This window comes from Parasteatoda tepidariorum, chromosome 2 (assembly GCF_043381705.1).
Source record: "Parasteatoda tepidariorum isolate YZ-2023 chromosome 2, CAS_Ptep_4.0, whole genome shotgun sequence".
In the NCBI taxonomy this organism is placed as follows: domain Eukaryota; kingdom Metazoa; phylum Arthropoda; class Arachnida; order Araneae; family Theridiidae; genus Parasteatoda; species Parasteatoda tepidariorum.
The window spans coordinates 16,834,710-16,856,167 of NC_092205.1; the positions used below are offsets into that span (position 1 = coordinate 16,834,710).

The window sequence follows — 21,458 nt, forward strand, 5'->3', positions numbered from 1 at the left end:
ATCCTCTGAGCCACCACGACTCTCTAGCTGATGTTTTATTTTTATTTTATTTTATAACCGTCGTTGAACAGCCGACCCAATTTCATGGGTTTACGACTGCTTACGTTCAACTCCGTAGCCTTGTAATTTTGAACCAATCCAGAAAACAAGGAAACTCCTGGATCAGTACCCCCAGAAGTATTGATTAGTTGTGGGAACATGGAGGACTTTGAGACTCGACAGATTTAACGTGCATCAGTCACCATTTCCTACACGGGGAGTCTTCGGCCGGCGAGGATCGAACCCACGACCTCTTGGATATGGGCCCAGCGCCCTACTGACCAGGCTATCCCGGCCCTCTAGCTGATGTTGTTGGAATTGGTGTTACATAAACCTTTTCCATCACAAGTTGATATTTGGATTGCTTTAACCTGTATCCTTTACAAGTTAAGAGACGCTTAACATCAATAGCGAATTAGTCACTACAATTCCAAAGTAGTTTGTTACAAATGTAGTAAACTACAACTACTTTTTTTAAATGTAGTGATTACAATGTAGTTTTCTACAAAAAAAATGTAGCTTTTCCGACCACTAGTTGAGACTTATCAGAATTGACACTGTACTTAACGATTTCAAGCACACACGATTTAACAAACTGTGTCGCGAGTGAGTAATACTAATTTAAACACTACTTATTTTTTAGTTATGCTCAATAATTCACACAAGTTACACAAAAACAGACATTCCAGAAAAAAATGAGGTTTTGAGAATAGAAAATGGTAACCAGTCACTATAAAATGCTATTTATTATTGACAATACAATTTAATATTTAAAATAACCGTGGCAACAGTTTTGCTCGGAGACAACGTCAGAATATTATTTTATTTAAGAGGTATCGTACTGACTGAAACGGACGTTTCACCTGCCTCACTGTCTGTCATATTTTATTAATTTTCTATGATTTTTTCAAAACTGAGCTGCACCATTAGAACTTAATCAAACTAATTGTTTTTAAAATCTCTATTTTTTTGATTTTGAACTTTCACGCCTTTTTTAAAAAATCCGATACATTATTATATGATACTATATAATATTACATATAAGAATTAGATTATAACTTTTTTTCAAAAATCTTAATTAACGATAGTTAGTTGAATATTAAAAATCTTTTCAGTTTTTATGTGCTGCGAAATATATGTTTACATTTTACTGCAAAATTCATTTACCTGTAAATTTTATTTATACTTCAAAAAAAATCTCAGTGCAGCATATATAATGTGATATTTATTTTTGTAAAGTTAGGTATTATTTTAAAATCACCAAATTCTTAGAGACTTTCTGTACAACGCCATAAAAAAAACTAGAAAGAAATTCCTATTCAAACATTTTCTTCCAAATGCAAATTCAACACTAGTCTACAAATAAAACTTATTCTAAAGTCTTAAAATATTCTATTTTAAGACGAATATGAGATCAAGAAATTTTCTCCAAATGCCAAACTTTTCGGTATAAGAGACGCAAGCCACGAAGTACACAAAAATACCCTTAGCCATTCACAGAAGCTTTACTTGTATCTATTCAAGGAGGATGCAGTAAAAAAATGCATGCCAGAACATAATTTTATTCTGTACATTTTAAAAAGTTTTTTTTTTTTTTTTGTAAATAACCTTTCTATACTCCTCATGACGTGAGTAACTAAAGAAACTTTGTAAAATAAAATTTTAAATTAAAAAATGAAAATAATTTATTACTTAAATCCCAGACAAATAAATAAAGTAGCCGATAAAGCAATAAAATAAATATGCTTCCTCTTAAACGGCAAGAAGGTCAATAATTTAATTGCGTGATAAAGCTTTCTGTTACCTATTATATATTTAGGTAACAGGAAACATTAATGAAGAGCTTAGTTTAAAAAAAGTGCTTAGTGACATTTATGTGAATTCAGAACAATAAGCTACAAAAAATTGAAAAATGATAGGAAATCATTTACTGAATTTATATCCTTATTTAAATCCTGATAATTTAAAGACACAGAGGAAAATAATAATATTTTAAACGTTCAAAATATTCATTCAGAAAACTAACATTGTGTACCATCTTCACTAACTCTTTAATAGATTAGTTCTTTACAGCTATAATACAAATGTTGTCCAAACGCCGGAAAGGAAAAGGTCAAATATCTCGAAAAGTGTAGGAAATGTGAATAAAATAAGGTAGTTTTCTTATATGCAGCGCCACTAGTACTTAAAAAATACAATATGAAAAGCGTAATTTTAAATCAAATAAATTTGTGGATTCAGATAGCAATAGGAATACTAATTCTCAGACGAAGGCTTGATATTCCATCATTATAGCATATAATAGCTCTCGCAAAGTATTCGCCACCTCACAAATGCGATAAAATTTGTCGAATAAAATTGTGTTTTGGTGAAAGAAAAACATATATTTATATCGATTCTCAAAATTATGTAAAAGGAATTTTTCTAAACAAATTAGTACTTTTTATTCGATTACGGTAATTTTCAATAGATGCGCCAAATAACCAATTAAAATTGGGCCCAAATAATATGAACATGAAACAAACTACATTAAAATAGTTTTCTATGGGAAATAAATTAATTATAAAAAATTTGCATTTGGCGGTGACTTTCGACAGTTGACGAATACTTTTGATATTTGGCTGATTTACTTGCAAATAATTTGATATCCTTAGTATGGACTTTTTTTATAGGACTGCCAACTACTATCCTTTTTGAAAAATATTTTAATAAGTGGTAGGCAGTCAAAAAACAAACTGTCAGAATTTTGGTTATTTTTTCCAGCATTTTAAAAGCTTCTTCACAGAAAAACTAGATCAAAATAGTTCTTCTATGAATATTTTGATCACTTACGTGTAGGTGGTGAGGAAAATAATTTACTTTTTAATAATTATATGAAATCTACTTAATAAAGGACACAAGAAATACAAGAACCACAAGAAAAAAATTTCCCACAAAGCTTAGAAAGTTGGCTGTTGATATCACTGTTATCACTAGCTGCATTAATATTACCGACTAGCTGATATCACTGATATTATCTTTTGAGTTAGTAGCCCTCCGACCGATGAATTAAAATTTACCAAATATTTTTAAAATTAAGAAATAACTTTAGATTGCGTAATCAAAATTTCTAAGATTAAATTTTCAATACAAAAACATAATTCACAGGCGTTTACTAAACAAAGTTTTACAAAGAACACGTAGACAAACATATTTATTACAGACTTCCATACTTTAAGTTCAGGAAATAAAACTACTTCATGTAAAAATACTTCCTTATTAAAAATAGCTTAAAAATTTAACTTTAATCTAAATGAAGAAAGGGTATACTCCATGCCGTATAGACAAATCTAATTTGTGTATCTATATTTTGTGTGCATTGTTTGGGCTTTATTTACATCGTTTAGCTTTAATTTTTTTTTCATAAATCTGCATTCTAACTCAAAGTATTCCATTAGTTTTTTGAACGCATACACATAAAAGCACTTATACGAATGACGTGCATATTGTAGCAAAGCTAATGAATTTCATTTCTCGCATTGGCAATGGAAAATTAAAACACGATAAGCTTTAACAAAAGCAGAGCAGTGAAATATCAAAAGAGAACTACTCTTATTAAACACGAGCTGATATATTTTTTATTACGCTAATTATTCTCGAAGGTTACATAATAATTACTTATTTACTTACTTATTCTCTTCATGCCGAACTGGTACATAAGGCCTCGAGTCTTTTTCTCCATGCACTCCTGTCTTTGGTTAGGCAAGCACTTCGTCTTATCCAGTTAATCCTGCTTTACCAATATCTTCACACAATAATTTAGAGCCATATTTTATTCTTTCTAATCTTATAAATTTTCGTAGTTTGCTCAATAATTTTTACACGAGAGAAAGACAGACTATTCGAATATTTTACAGTACATAGGATAAAGGATTTATAACTATTGTGTCTTCGAAAGCTGAAATTTAAAATTGGGAATATTGGGACATTCGATGAGTTAGCACCAAATGAAATTTCCATATAGCTGTGAAGTACATATCAATTAAAACAAGATCTATATATGGGTCATTCTCACAAAAACAGTCATTTTCATGTCCCCAGTATATTATATGTTTGTTTTACAGCCTACGAAGAAAAAAAAATCTGGGAAAGTGTCCTTCAGAATGCAAGCGGACAAAAGAATAAAAATAAAATTATCAATTTTTATATTTTATTTATTTTAGGTAATTAAAATATACCGATATGTCATTGCCTCACTTGTCCCCACTGCTGATTTAAAAAAAGAAAAAAATTGTTTCTGAAATAAAATTTTTTTTTTTACAAATTCGTGTTTTTTATTTCAGAATACTGAAATATAGAATTCAGAAAATCAATTTTAAATTTAATTTCTGATAAAAATATTAACACAGCACTATTTTAAACTTTGTCCCCAGTGTTTCGCGTCATTCCCTCACAACAATGTTCTTATCACCTGCAATCTTCTTAGAATAAAAATATTTTAATAAAAACTTCAGAAGTTAACAACTGGCATCATAGAACAAAATTGCAGTATGTTTCCATCTTCAACTTAAAGAAGCTTTGCTGTGGAATAAATTTGAATGAATCAAACCAGGTAAAATTTTTTACATTTGTCATTCCCTCATGTCATTTTTTAGAGTAAAATAAAATACAACTTCATCGAGAAAGTGGATAATTATATGTTGCTTTCTTGTATGAATATAATTGTATGTGATTGACTTCAGAAATTAATTAGGCCTAACTGTTATTTTTAAATTTTATTGAATTCGTCATTCCCTCACTAGTGTATAAAGTGAGGGAATGACGCTGAAGTGAGGGAATGATTCAAGATGAGTATATTATTAAATTTTTTTTTGTTCAATCGTGCCAGCCAATTTTATTTCCCAAACCTGTAAAAACTATTAAATATATAAGACTAAATTATAATAAATATTAGATATACTTAGTATGTTATAATTTTCAAACTTTAGGTAGATGTAACTTAGATAAAAACATGTATTAAAATAAAATATCATTCCCTCACTATTAGTGTCATTCCCTCACTTTTTAAATAGTGAAAATAATTAATTTACTTATTAATTAATTTAAAAAATAAATTTATAAATTAATAAATAAATTTATTAAATTAATTAATTTATTTATTTAATTAATTTATTTATTTAATTAATTTATTTATTAAATTAATTAATTAATTTATTTAATTAATTTATTTATTAAATTAATTATTTAATTATTATAAATTAATTAATTCTTAATTAATTATTTAAAAAATTAATTAATTTAAATATTAAGTATAATTTTTTGGATATATACTTTCTTTATAATGCCATTACACTTTACTTTTTTGGGATTTTATGAACTGAAAAATGAGTTTTCGTGAGAATGACCCATATATTATCGGTTTTATAGAATGGATAGATGAATAACAGAATAACAATGGGAAATAATATTTTTTACCAAAGCATGAGATTTTTATCTGATCTTGAATATTTTCATGTAGTCAATCTCAAATTTGCTCAGAGATTATAGTACTCACCCCCAGTGAAGTGATTTAGTTCGAATCCCAGCAATAGCTGATCGATACAAGTTCTGCTCTCAGCTCGCAAAGACCACAGCGATGAAATAAAATATTCCCAGTGATAAACGAATCATAAGTTAAATTTCCTTTACGTCGGACATTGCCTCAAAAGTTTTCGGGGTTTTAATTCTCGTGTAACGCCAATGCTAATCCGTTCTCTGAAAGAATCTTCCACAAAGGCAAGTTAGTTCCAATGCTTGATTCAGAAGTTAGTTTAAGGCTTGGGTTGGTTTCAAAACTACAAGACTGTTGAGTAAAACATTGAGCTAGAGCTCTTTATATTTAACTCATTGAGCTGCTTAGTTAAACATAAAGAGGGGTCAGTTGTTTAACGTCAGTTATAATATTAAATTAAAATTCATAACTTGAACCGGAATCGATCAGGGGATGAACTGTTAGTTTTCCATTCAGACGACCTAAGTTTGAATCCCAGTGACAGATAGTTGATGCGTTTTCTGTTACTGACTTCCACCGATCACAATATTCCCAATAGCAGAAGAATCTTGAGTTAATCCCCTTGAAGTCGGGCCAAACGTGAGATGTGTTCTTGATTTTCCTATCCATAAAAAGAAAATGCCAGTTAGTTCCTTCCGCCATGGTTAGTTTGTTTCAACTTTTAAAAGAGTTCCTTGTCTTTTGGGTTGAGTTCAAAATTACAAGACAATTGAGATAAGCATTCATAGGCTATGAAGATCAAGATTCAACTCATTGTGAAAAAAAGTAAAAAAGTCATATTTTATAGCTATTAACGTTAAATTTACACTTAGAATCTGGAAATATCTAATATTAGCAAAATTTTAAAAATCTAATTTTAACAGGCTGAAATTAAAAATAAATAATTTAAAATGCCCAAAAAATGACAAATTTTATAAAAACAAACCATGGTTTAAATATTTGTATTTTTATTCTTCATAGAAAAGTAAATTTGTTTGAGAAATATGTTGTTTTCTACTAACAATATGAACCATTGTTTTAAAGCAGGAAATAATTTTTGAAGCGCATAATCTTATCGTGACGTAATTTATTTTTTACTTTATTTTCTTTTGGGTATGATAATGAGCAGAGCATTTGGTAGATGGAGCTATCAAATGATTTTTCGCCTTGAGTTCCCACTGTACTGGTCATAAACATCGGGGTAGTCAAAGAAACGACATATATTTACCTAAATTAGATTGCACGAAATATAAATAGAAATCGTGCTTCGAAGTTACTTGAAATCATGGCAAGGTAAATAAGCTTTCTTTTAGATATATATATTCAGTTTAATTATATCTTTAAATGTAGCTGTGTTATTCGGTTATAGTATATATATACATATATATAGATATATATAAACGAATTTAGTGTAAATTCGTGCAAATAACGTTAAACTTATATTTATATACACTATATTTACACTATTTTATATGCACTATATTCATATACTACAATTTTTATAATTTTTATGCATAATTGAGTTTTTGTTCTATTTGTAATTTTAAAAAAAATAAAACTGATTTGTATTTAACGATTTTATTATTTTTTTTTAAAATTGCAGCAAAAACAATGCCATGATAAAAATACAACACTAGAAATTTTGAGTAAAAAAGGCTATAGATGCCAATTAATCTATACACGGCACGTTTTATTACAAGGATTCTCTGTTAGCCAAAAATGTTTACTTGTTACACGATGTAAATAATTTGACAAGATTTAATAAATTAAATATCGCTTCTAGTTTTGAAATATTTAAAATGTTATTGAAATTGGTTAAAAATTTAACTTTTTTTTTACTGTTAATATTATATAGATGATAAAAACCATTGTCTCTAACAAAATGTGAAGTGCTTATTCCGACACTTAGTCATAAAAATTTCAGAAAATTTTAAATATGTTAAAATTGCCGCATTTTCTTAAAAAGAAAAATGTGTAACGATTATTTTATTTGTGTACATACAAAGAATTTCAACTATTGAAGTTTCTTGAAACTATAACAATACCTAAAACAACTAACTATAGTAAATTTCGCAATTAAAATAACATTTATTTTTTAAAGAAATTTACATTTTTCGAAACAAATTGCAAAACAAAACTTTGAGATATTTTTTTTGATTATGATCTATTTAAAAAAAATGCATATACCGGTTATGTGAAGAAAAGAAATATAAGCATGCGTAAATTAAACCACATACATTTTGGTTAAAAAATTTATTCAGCAACTCATTGTAGCTGGCTGGCTACCAACAGACGTGAACAATTTCTAAGCTATTTAGGCCTAACCTTTCTGCTTAACTAATGCAAAGAATTCCAGAAAATTTCCATTGTAAGCCCGGCGTGTTGAGCCATCAATGTAGAAGTCTACAATTTCGAGACCGACGGCATGATTGTTACAATGTACTATGTATTGCACACCGACCGCTTTTACTTCCCTGAAAAGTCTGGTACCAATCAATATGAAGTTGAGTGATTTTTAAATCACGACCGGTGATGGAACCGCAGTGGCTCACTCTGTCAGCCCAGTACCTTAACAACGATGAAGTCACGGTTTTCTGGCTATTAGAAAGAATATGTTAATCTAATCAAAAACCAATAATAAAAACAGAAGTTAAATGAAATAATAAAATTCCCTTAAGGAGTTAAAAAAAATTAGTTTAAAAACTTGTTAGTCTTTAATGCTTAACTAAAGTTGTCTATGTTTGTTAATATAACGGTTGTATGTGAGGGAAAAAAACAAGTTTTATTGTTTTTATTTTGGAGTCTTGTTAAAGAAATTTGCCATTTGTACATTTAAATGAAGTGTTGAAAAGCATCGCTTTTAGAATATTTATTTTATATGAATCAACATTCAATTACTACAGTCTTCTTAAATAGAATAGGCTTTTCTATATTATGCGACTATCAACACCTTAACCCTCTCCGTTTCAATAGTTTTGGCAAAACTTGCTTTTTCTTCACTGTAGTAAGAAGTTGGGATTATATTGGCTTGGAAAGAAAAGAAATATTTGCTGACACCACGGAAACGGAGAGAGAAAAAAATGAAGAGTGAAGAAATCGCATAATCTTGAGACACCTTTTTTTCTATACAGAGTATAATATCAGTTGTTTAAATATATTCTCATAAAAAAATAATAAAAGGAGTTGTTAAGTATATTTAAACAATAATAAGAGACATTTTCCATGCTCATCTAGGATTCCAGTTTAAATTTATTTTTGATTTGCAATTTCTTTGATATTTTTTTGTACTCAATAAGCATTTTGTGATGAAAGTTATTTGCCAATGCTATAATACATTTGAAAAATGGATTAGGATGAATAGCGCTTGATAATTTTTAGAACTTCTATATATTTTGTAAAGACTACTTAAGCCAATAAAACTATGCCATTTGTGGTTCTGTTTAAGTAATTTAAAATTACACATTCGTATGTTTTTAGATTTTTAATATAAAATTTATTACAGTTTAACCTTTGGATGATGTTAAAGAACTTGTTTTTATCGTAAATGACTTAAAAACAAACATATTGATCAAAACTCTACAAAAAGACAATTGTGTAATACTAAATTATTTTTAAAAAATGCTGATTGTAAAATTTAATTGTTATAATTGTATAAAAAAATTGAGAATCAAAAATACCATAAGCCTTGTATCTGAACTGTTAACTGGATGATAACCTTGTATTTTACATGTTTCCAAAGATTATGCCAAATAAAGTAAATATTCCTTTTCAGCTGGTGAATATTAAATAAAGGGTATTAAAAGCATATTCAGAATTTTCCCACCTGTCCTTCGACAGTTCGTCTCTTTCGACAGTAGAAAACGCCTCTAATCAAATGAATCGATATTTTTGAAAATACGATAGGTTAACTTTCGAAGAAAAAAAATGTGGTAATTGTAATTTTAGCAAAACTATTGACGCAAAAATACTTATTTTTATAGCGGAATAAATCCATTTCTAATTATCAAAAGATAAAACAATATTTTATATGTTTTTTCAAATTACTGCATCTATTGAAAATATCACTCGTTAGGCTTCACAGTCTGAGAACAAGCGTATATATGAGAATACACGCTATTTTTTTGCATCAATTTCGATGTAATTTACCTGATTTGACTCTTTCGCAAGTTTAATTTTTTTTAATTTTGTTTCCAGTCAGGAAAAAAAGAAACATTTGCTGAAACCATGGAAACGGAGAGAGTAAAAATGGAAAGTGGAGAAATCGCATAAACTTGAGGCGCCTGTTTTTTTTTTTAATATAAAAAGTATAATATTAGCTGTTTAAATGTAGTCGCATAAAAAATAATAATAAAACGCGTTGTGAAGTATTTTTAAGCAATAATAAGAGACGAGGCTTTTTCCATCTTCATCTTGGAATCTAGGTCAAATTTTTTATTTGCATTTTTTCGAAATGTTTTTTACTCAATAAGCATCTTATGATGGAGAGTTATTTGAGAAACAAATAAAAGAGATAAGATTAGGAAAAATAGATTACGATGAATAGAGCTTGATCATTTTTAGAAATTCTATAGATTTTTTAAAAAAAAAACTTTATAATAAACCAATAAAACTATGCGGTTTGCTGCTCTGTATAAGTAATTTAAAACTGCACATTTGTTGTTTTTAGACTTTTAAATTTAAATTATATTAAAATTTAAACTTACGAAAACCGATTTGGATGACGATAAAGAATTTTCTTTTAAACGTACAGCTTAAAACAATGATATTGATTGAAACTCTATAAAGAGATGTTTGTGTAACAGTTATTACTTTTTGAAAAATGCAGATTGCAAAATTTTATTGGTGTAATTTTGAGAAAAAAAGGAGTTAATAGTAATTTCAGTGAAATAATTTAGATAAGATAAGATAAGATTATTCATTTTTTTGTATATTCATAATCATAGATTCAATAAAGCATGATTTCAAGTTAAAATTATCGAAATGTTTTTAGCTAAAACTACTGTCACAAGAATGTTTTTTTTAAAAAGTGGAATAAATCCATTTCTAATTATCAAAAGTTAAAAGAAAAAAAAAACATTTTATATGCGTTTTTAATATACTATATCGATTGGAAATAATCGTTCTTCCGGCGTCACTGCCTATGTGAGCACGCATTTCGCGAGTTGGCTATTTTTTGCACTAATCCATAATTCGATGCGATTTATCTGATTTTGTTTAGTATTCTTTCACAAGTCCAACTGCTTGAATTCTGTTGCCTGTAATAATCAATTGCAGCATCCATATAATTCAAAATAATATAATTGTATCAAAGCAAATTTTCAAAAAACAATAAGTTATAAGATCTCAGCAAGATTACTTATTTGTCATTTTATAAAAGGTCAAGACTAATGTCAAAAGTTCATTGCCTAATATAACACCTATTTACCATTAAAACTAAATTGTTATTATTAATAAATATTCATAACATGTCTATATTTAATCATTGTTTTACATCAAAAAATAATATTTTTTAATAAAATATTATTTTATTAAGAAATATTATAACAGCATCTAAGTACAGCCAATGTATATAAAAAAAACAATTTACCTATCTTCTTATATTATTTATTTTTTGTAAAATAGAATATTGAAAAAGGAATAGGTATAATTGCAACTAAAAATATTTCTTTTACGAATTGAGTAATCACTACTGCATTTTATATTTTAATCAATCATATTATTGTTATATGAAAATTACATAAATTGATTAACCCTTGCCAATATTTTCATATTCATTCAAACTCTAACCCTTAAATATTTTGTTCAATGGGCTTATCCCATTTTCAAAAAGAATGGATTAAGGGACACTTTTATTTTAATAAATTATACATTTATGGACTGTTGTGTAACTTTTATGCTACACTTTTTCTTCCCATTTTACAATTTTCTTTAATAAAATATATTTTTAAATTCTTGTTTATTATTATAGGTTAGGAGTAAATTGATAAATCCGATTTGGAATTATTTGAAGTTTGTTGTCTCCCCACCTATCATAAAACACTAAATTGAAACTAAAATGTACAGAGTAATTATATTTAAAATTATTAAAATATCAAATTAAAATAAGGGCAAATAAATCTGAAAATAACTATTTCAAATGAATTGTAGATTGAAAATATTGCGTAATGAAATAATAAAATTAAAGGAAAAGACTCCCAGAAAAAAATTTAAAAGGAAAGTTCACATAAAGATTATTCTCTCGAAAAAGTTAACCTGATAACATGAAGCTACCAGGACCCCAACAAGTAATAAAAATAAGAAAATTAACTGAATTATATCAAATTAACTGAATTACATAAAACTTTATATAAAATTAACTGAACATCCTTTTTTCGTACAGGATGGAAAAACAAATAAATGATTAATAAATCTGTATTAATCAGCACTACAAAATCTGTATTAATCAGTACTACAAAATCAAACTCTAAAACTGAAATGCATACACCGACACTATTAATTAAGGTAAAACAATTCCGTTTCTCATTTTTATCATTCTCTTCCCGGTTGCTTTATGTTATCAGGCTAAGCAAAACATATTTTTCAAAGTTCATTCTTTCAAAATAAAGATTAGTTATATTCAGCATCATTTGGAATAATGCTATTGTTCGAGATAAGTCAAAAATTACCATAATCAACAAGTTTTTCCGGTTCCTATCTCTTACTTATGCTCTTCTGAAAGGTTTTATGATATCATATAAAATTGTGTTTTTAGAAGTTCCTTGCTTTAAAATAAAGAAAATTGTATTCAGTATTATTTGGCATAATACTGTTGCTTGATGTCAAATTTTAACAGTCAAAAATTAAAATTATCAACATTTTTCTTTTATACATATCCCTTTCCGTGTGCTGTAGAAATCTATTTCCACAGAAGTATCTTCATACCTGTACATATAGTACAGTTTAAATTTATTAAACAACACACAAATGAATATTTTATTAGTAGTTCCTACCTCTTACTAACATTAACTCCTACTTTGGCGTTGATAAGGAGATTTTTTATTGTTTTGAAGATGAATAAGTATACAATTTTATCAGTGTCAATAAGCGTCAAATCAATTTTTTACGGTTTATATGTGCAAAAAAGTACCTTTTCTCCAAGTATTAATTAAGCATTTTAATACAAAACTATATTTTATTTTAATTTGTGTTTATTACCAATACTATTTAACTCTAATTCTCGAAAATAATTAGTAACAACCTAATATTTTTATAATCATTCATGGTGAAAAAAATAATATTAGTATTGAGTATTTCGAATGCCTTAAGCAATCGTAAAATTATTATTAACGCCAGTAATGCTAACTTAAATGTGATATTATAAACTTTAATACATATAATTTTTACCCCATTTTAAAGATTGTATTTTTACATGGCAAAATACAAAATGTGTACAAAATCTCTCGAATTGTTCCTGGGTAATCTAATTTTAAAAATACGACTTTTTCAAAATTCCATTTCTCAGAAAAAATTAGACCGATTTCGCTCAAATTTTGTGCTTAGACATTTAAAATTGCATTCTTTGAAATGAAGGAAAACATATTATACCTTGCAATTTAAATTTATTTCAACTACTATTAAATAAAATAATACCAAATAGTAAATACTCAATCGAAACCTTTTTTCTTTTTTTTTTGCATGGAATTATTTTTGGCGAAATGAATTTTGAAATTGTGTGCAAACTACTTTAAATTCACTTAAAAATTACTCGAGGTATGGTGAAATGCGCAAATAATAAAATTAACATCAAGGAGTCCAAACTTTGGAGTGCTGTCCTGACCAAACTTTTGGGGCAGTATTTCCGAGATTAACGTGTCAAAATTCCAATTCGTCGATAAAAAAGAATGTTTATTCAAAGGAAGTACTTTTTGTATCTGATTTCGTAACTAAAAATTTCGTCTACATTAATTAATTGGAAAAATTGGAGGTTATTTCCTTGAACGTTTAAGATTAAATTCTGGAATGTGAAGATCCGATTTTGAGATCATAAGTTATTCCTCGTGATCTGTTTTTGTTATTTTGCCCACTGTATGTACATACAACTAAATATTTTGCTTTATATATATAGGTATAAGAATTGTAAGAAAGTTTCGTAACATCATACACTAAATCCAACAACATTTTTAATTTTCTACTGTTTCTATCTGATTCGTGTAAAAGAAGTTTCTTAATGAGTTGTCGAACATATTTACCGAATCGAACATATTTAATTCAGAATCAATCGAGGATCGATTCAGAATCTCGGTTATATATGAGCAATTCTACAAATAAACGCCAATTAGGCGGCCAAAAAAAAAACCTTTTTGGGGGGGGGGGGACACGCTATTTCTACATGAATTTTCTTCTTTTTTACACCCTAAAAAATCAAGAAAAAATCGTGAACATGAAATTTTTTCTTTGTAACATGTCTTAAATGACAAAATACCAATTTTAAATTTTTCCCGATTTTTTCAATTTACGAACTTTGATTAAATTTTTTTGTTTTTGTTTTTTATACTAAAATGTAATCTTCTAGAATGAAATCTCTATAAATACATTTCAGAGAGACATTATAATAATATTATATTTATGTAAAAATCGTTTTATCAACTAGGTTTTAACACTATTAATAAATTAAAATTTTATTTATTTGAAACTAAAGTAAGTTATTCTTTTTATTATAATACAAATAATAGCATATAATGTCTCTATAACATGTATTTATATAGATTTTATACTACAAGATTATATTTTAGTAATAAAAACAAAAATAAAAAATTTTAATCAAAGTTCGTAAATTGAAAAAATCGGGAAAAATTTAAAATTGGTATTTTGTTATTTAAAGTATGTCACAAAGAAAAAATTTCATGTTCACGATTTTGTCTTGCTTTTTTAGGGTGTAAAAAAGAAAATTCATGTAGATATAGCGTGCCCCCCCCTTTTTTTTTTCTTGGCCGCCTAATTGACGCTTATTTGTAGAATTGCTCATATACCATGCAGTCATACATATTAACATTCTGTTTTATTAATATAGATTGAAAGAAAATACGCATCAAAATTAACATTCCGATTTTTCTAGCTGCAAGCCGGTAACATTAGCTTTCAAAGTCTTTGAAGCTGGCCAGAATGTCGAAAGGAATAATCCCATAATAATATTGCATGGTTTAGGTGGCTGTAAAGAACACTGGGATGATATTCCACAAAAAGTAGCTGAAGCCACTCATAGAAGGGTATGCTAAATATTGAATGTTTTAAAAACTTGGAATGTATAAATTTTTTGCTGAAAATCAAGTTTATGAAAAGTGCTCAATGTGATGTTCACCACTCTTTGTTACATTTTGATATACGAAATTGCATATTCAATCATTGAAATTAATGTATGTTTGGAAGCAAGATTACAAAGCAACAATCGTGAGTCCAGGCCTTTAAATCCAAGCTGCATCCATATGTAAGGGTGGATGGTGCGTAGCATATGCTGATGGAGAAAGGTAACGTATGCATGTTGGCGTTTTCCCTGAAATATATACAGCAGACAAAATCTATTTTCGATTTCAGATTTAAAAAATTGGAAATGAAATATTACAATTCTAATACAAAAAGCTTTTAATTTGCCACGCCTTTTGTAATAATTTATTTTTATATGTTCATTTTTTTATCATTCTTTAGAAGTTAGTTGATAATTTCTTTTTTATCTCTCGGTGGTCAAGAACTTCCAACAACTTAAAATGGAAAATATGTCAGTATATGAAATGTCCTGCTGGGCTGATCATAAAGATACGGTTCCCAGTAGAAAACCTAAGTAAAACACCAGAGGCTGAGGTCAGTAAGCGGGCCACTTTTATCAGCGTGCGTAGGGACCGAAGGTTGCGTGTTCTCGTTCCTCTTTAAGCTGTTCTATCGTAAAAAAACTCTACTCAGGTAGTCGCTGGTCATCGAGCTACCAAAATGAGGGAACCATCCCCTCTGCAGAGTATAAAAATTGTGATGGCATGACTTCGGATCAACACCGGGGATTCCCAGACCGTCGCCATTAGCACATTCTGAAGCTCTAGTGCGATATATATAAAAGTACCCACCAGTATAGGCATACCTGGCAATGAAATGTTACCTTTAAACATCAATAATCAGAATACACTTGGAAAAAAAACTGCAATATACTGATAAAATTTCCACTTTTCTAAAACTTGAAAAGAAAGGTGTCAAGTTAAATTTCAAAGGGAGTAAGATTGGAATCAATAGACCAATATTGCACATTTTTGTTTTGTAATCTTGCATTCCCACATCAAAAACCCACAGCACCGAGATGGCTCAGGGGATAGAGCGATCGCCTCCCAATGAGGTGATCCAGATTCGCGACCCAGCGGCGGCTAGTTGTTGGTGGCTAAATTTATTCTGCTTCTGACTCGCACCGACAACCGTGCTGAAGAAAAATATCCTAAGTTGTAGACGGACCATGAGTTAAAATCCCTTTGTCATCGGTCTAACCTTAGGAGTTTTTCCTCTGAATGCAACGTCAAAAGTTCCATCAAAATATAACGGCTAGTTTGTCCTAACGTTTGATCCAGGAGTCCCTTTTCTTCTTGGTTGGGTTCAAAACTCAAAGCTACAGAGTTGTACAGTACATTGATAGACGCAAGCACAGAGTTAAGTTTGCTGTTAAGATCGTTTAAAAAAATAGTAAACAAGTACCATATGAAGGATTCAAGTTAGAAGATCTGATTAGCTAAGCTGTAAGGAAAATGTGACAATTCACAATGATATGAACTAAATTACTAATGTTACTAAAGGCCACTAATGTACTAAATATGTACATCTAGTGGCTCTTTTCTGAACTATTTATTTGCTAAAATAAATTTTCAGAAATTCATTTGCATATTAGCACATTCATTAGCATTTACATAAGCAGCTCATGATTTTAATAATAAGCAACAATATTTTTCAAAGTTTATTTAATACATAAATAATAAACCAATATTAATCAAATGCAAATAAAGTCCCAGTTTATATTCATCGTTTTATTTTTTATCTTATTTGTTATGCTGAGCAGAATTGACGTCGTAAATCATCTATGAAACATAGAGTAAAGTTGAATGTAAAGTTAAATGACCCGTGTATTGCATAAAACATTAAAAAAAATTTACCATAGCTGTTACCATAGTATTATTACCATATATGCTACAGCATTATAACTTTAATGACGTTACCATGTGAGAAGAATTAATTAGAAGGTATCACAGATCAAGACTGCGAAAACAGAAATATTATAGATATACTTGGAAACTAAGTTTATTTATTGATTGAGAACTATGTATTTAATTTTTTATCTTATTTGTAATGTTGAACATAATTGACGTCATAAATCATCTATAAAATATAGAGTAAAGTTGAATGTAAAGTTAGATGACCCATGTATTGCATAAAACATTTACGATTGTTACCATAGCTGTTACCATAGTATTATTACCATATATGCTATAGCATTGTAACTATAGTATCGTTTCCAATTGAGAAGAGTTAAGTAAGACGTGTCACAAACCAAGTCTGCAAAACAAGAAATATAACTGGTATACTTGGGAACTAATTTATTGATTGGCAACTATATTAAACAAATAAACAAACAGAAGAGAAATACTACAATGCAGCAGAAGCTTTAAAGTTTGCTTATTCATCAATGTTCATTTACAATAGGAAGAAGTTACTTAGGTTCTGAGAAGAGAAAATGATTTTTGCTTTAAGTTTATTTTCTTTAACATCTGCAAAAAAATTCAAGTTAAACAAATAATCCAAGATTAATTAAAACGAATTTCTGTAATTTCAATGTTTTTTTAAATTCACATATGATGTAAGAAATCAATTGATGGCCCAATAGTTATTTATGCAGTTCACCGTCACTGGGGAACATCGTGTATTGTTGGGATTGTATCCTGTAGATTGCATTGTATCTTGTATATACTCTTAAACAAGATCGTGCCACTTTAACGATTCTCTACCACGAAATTGAATCCCTCTGATACTTTTCTGTGCTGACAATGGAACAATAGTAGTAGTAGTTGTTATTCTATCCTTTTTAAGTGTGCAGTATACTTTGTAAATGATTCGTAAAATCCAGAGAAAAAGGTTCTTATTTAATACGGCTACCCCCCTTTGAGTTCTTATTTTGAGGTGAAATGCTTTTAAGTACAATCATTGCTTTGAAAAATCTGCCATTTTGTTTTCGTATTTAAATTTAAATTTACCCAAGGGTGAAGCACAAATTCAAAACTTATAGCACACTACGCGCATAGGAATACTTCTAAAAAATTAAAATTAATTTTTAAACAAATTTATTGTATTTAATTGCAAATAAGCTCATAGTGTGTTGAAATTTGCAGGTATATACAGTAGATGCCAGAAACCATGGTGATAGTGACTGGAGCGATGAATTTAATTTTGATTTAAATGCAGTGGACCTCATACATTTTATAGAACAAATTGCAGCTGAGAAAGTCACAATTGTAGGCCATAGTATGGGAGGGATAACAAGCATGAAGACAGCTTTAAAAATAGTAAGTATTACCCACTACAAAACTATATACAGTAAAACCTGTCTATAACGATACTGTAGGGACCTAAATAAAATATTGNGAAAGGGGAGAAAAGAAATATAATAATAAGAATATAAATAATAAGAAACCGGATAAAAAATGAAAATCCGGAATTTTATTAATTTTTTAATTTTTTCGGATTCATTCGTATTTTTCGGATTCATTGGTTGTAAGGACATAATTGTGAATTGTTCTTAAGTATATTAGTCCATACACACATGTCATTGCTGAGATTATTCGAAATTTCTCTTGTAAAGTACTGAAGTAATGCGTCACAGATTCTAATAAAATGGGCAACAAAAAGGAAATTCAGTCAATTGTCCCATTCCTCTGGAAGTTAAAGAATGGCTCCGGATCTTCAGTTACCGAAAGAAAAGAAAATATGGAACATTTATTTTAGCTTCTTCAATAGTTTTGACTGTTAAAAAAATGCAACTCTCATTCGACAATCTCAAGAGTTATTAAATTAGACTGTGAAACAAAGGATGCTACAAGAGCGGCTGAATTACAGCGAAGGAGAGTTACTCCAACTAGAACTACAACCGCACGCCTATATATTCTACTATATAACAGCTTTATCATAAACAATCCGTGTTTTAATCATTAATATATATTTATTCAAAACAATAATTCCTCATTTTCCAGCATGTCGGTATTGATTTTTTTCTTTTTTGTCATCCGCATAAAAATAATAAAAGTAATAAAGGTATTGTTTTTCTATAAATATTTTTGTAACTCTAATTTAAAGTTATTTTTTTGTAAGACTATTTATTTATTTATTTTTGTTCTCACCGCTGTATGACTTTTTACTTTCCGTTTAATGTCCATTAACATATTTTTATCCCATTAACATTAATAAAAAATACCCATGTGAAAATAAAGGTCGTACAAATTTGCTTATTCATATGGATGTGCTACTTACCTTTCTAGCTTTTGAAAAAGCATTGTGATTTCCGATCCAATATGTATATTATTAATATATTATGATCTTATTTCTGCAACATAAATCCTAATAATAAAAAGCTTGTGCTACTATTTTGTTTCTATTTCGAAACTACACATAATCGAATGAATAGATCACCATACAAAGTTTATTTCATAAATTAACAGACATCCTAATTCTTCAAAATTTAAAAATTGTAGATTGATATCAAAATTTCTTTCACAAAAAACCTTTAACTTTTTGTGACTCCTACAGATTTCAACTTACAATATTATTTTTTTCAGCCCGCTAAAGTTGAAAAAATAGTTATCGAAGATGTTGGTGTTTTAGTACATAAAGGTATTTTAGACTTTATAAGGTTGGTATTTTCATTACACGAACAAGCTATCTTGAACATGCCCAAAGTTTCTACAAAACAAGAGGCTGTGAAGTTCTTCAGTGATTTTGTGTATGAACGAGTTCCAGATGAAGCAGTAAGTTATTATTATTAAATTCAACTTATAAAACTGAATTGAAATGTTAACCATCTGGTTGCATATCCAACGATTAAATATAGGGCAGTATAGATGTAGCAAATTTTCGGTGCGGGGATGTGTCTTTTCCCGTTGATTTAACTGTGCAATTGTTATTTTTCATTGCTTATTACCCATTGGCAAAATAGGTGTTATTTTGGGTTTGATAGCGTGTGCACCTTATTTGGACGTTATCGCACTTTTCAACTGTGTTCAAGAGTAATAGTAAACAGTGCGCATGCTTCGTCATTGCATGCGTTGCTATGGCGACAGCAGTTGTTTGGTTGACCTTTTGGAACTACATTTTAATTCATGATTATATGAGCTTGATTTTTCATATACTTTTATAACTCTTATTTGTGATTATGGGTAAGTTGATCGAGTCAAATGTATATGGACATGAAAAATCTGTGAAAATGCCTATTTTTCCAATGGGTAAAATTTTTTGTTTAGTTTTTCAAAGAAGAATTTCCATTCAAAAAGGAATTTAAACATTTCCGTTTTAAAAAACTAACTTATAGAAAACTAAAAAGTTTTGCCGTACAAAATCTATTTTTTTAAATATGGGTTGCGTTGAAAGATTGTGTTGGTTGTCCATATTTCTGACAAATATACAACCATATTTTGCAGCACTTTGCGGGCTCTTTTTTTTAAAGCTCTAATATGTCTGGCAGAAAGCTCTTCGCGAGTGTTATAACATACATTCCTGATAATATTTTCGACACTATAGCAGCTCTGTATAGGACAAAATGAGGAAATTTTACTACTAGCCAGTGGTCAGTTACAGTATATATAACAGTGGCCACGTTTTCATAAGCGTTTAAGAAAACTGCTGATAGGCATTGTTAATTAATGTAAGACATTTCCTTTCAAGCATTTCTTAAAATATGTTATAAATTTCATTTCTAAAATAAGAAAAACTGCAAAATTTTGCTTTTATAGGATTATTTTTAAATTTTTCGACAAAATTTTTCATGATTAAATCTTATATCGAAAAAAAAAACTCTTTTAGAAAAATAGTTTGTACATTTTATTTTGATATAAACTTAGATTTGAAATATACGATAAAAATGTGTGAACCTAATTTAATAAAAGAAACTGACCAGTATTATAAATTGTCAAATTTATCTTAAATTACAATGAAATCCACTCAGCAGCCCAAAGAAATCTAAATAAGAAATTTAAATTTGACGAGCTGAAAAGGGCCATTTTTAATGAACGAGTCACAAATCAAACTATAACCCCAGATTTGATCGAAGTTCTAATTTGTTCGAAAAATTAGTTATTTTTCGGTGAAAATTTTTTTACTTTTATTGTTTTAATGATGAATATTATGTTGTAGCGGTTTGCAATCACGGGAAATGGAGCATGGGGAGGGAGGAGGGTAGGACCCTAGTAGGTATGTTTAAATTAAAGAAAGAAGATGGATTTACCTCTAATTAAAGAAATATAACTTTAAAGAAAATTTATTTTTCTCCCTTCGAACTTTTAAAGTACAGTGAGGAATTTTTAACTACTTTCAGAACCACTCATTAAAAAAAAAAAGGACGAAGACCTCAAATATCAAAGCGAAATTCCGATGGCAGTATTCTATATCTGTACTATTTCGTTCCATAGATTCATCGGTAGTATTCCGATGGTAGTATTGTACCTGAATGTTTTTTTAACTAAGGAAATTTAAATGTATTTTTCTTCTCTTCGAGCCTCTAAAGCACAGTGAGGAATTTTTAATTGTGTTTAGAAACCACACATCAAAACATCAGAGCTTATATAGCTTTGCTTTTATATGATTATTCATCAATTAGAATGTTTCCACATATTATTATTAATTGTTAAATTACATATATAACGCATCA

At 28.6% G+C, this 21,458-nt stretch overlaps 1 protein-coding gene and 1 long non-coding RNA gene across 2 annotated transcripts in view; one reads left to right on the forward strand and one right to left on the reverse strand.

The window, feature by feature from the left end:
* Nucleotides 1-4,882: 4,882 nt before the first annotated feature.
* On the reverse strand, nt 4,883-5,134 carry LOC139424945 (uncharacterized). Its single transcript, XR_011636092.1, has 2 exons — nt 4,979-5,134; nt 4,883-4,934 (listed from the first exon to the last, which is right to left on the reverse strand). It is a non-coding gene; the product is annotated as an uncharacterized lncRNA (long non-coding RNA).
* A 1,530-nt stretch (nt 5,135-6,664) lies between these two features.
* LOC110281933 (uncharacterized) overlaps nt 6,665-21,458 on the forward strand; it is an 18,819-nt gene continuing 4,025 nt past the window's right edge. Inside the window, exons 1-4 of the mRNA XM_043050305.2 lie at nt 6,665-6,841; nt 14,643-14,793; nt 17,935-18,108; nt 19,375-19,563. Coding sequence (XP_042906239.1) covers nt 6,834-6,841; nt 14,643-14,793; nt 17,935-18,108; nt 19,375-19,563 — 522 coding nt within the window. The 5' untranslated portion in view covers nt 6,665-6,833. The remainder of the gene's footprint in view (nt 6,842-14,642; nt 14,794-17,934; nt 18,109-19,374; nt 19,564-21,458) is intronic.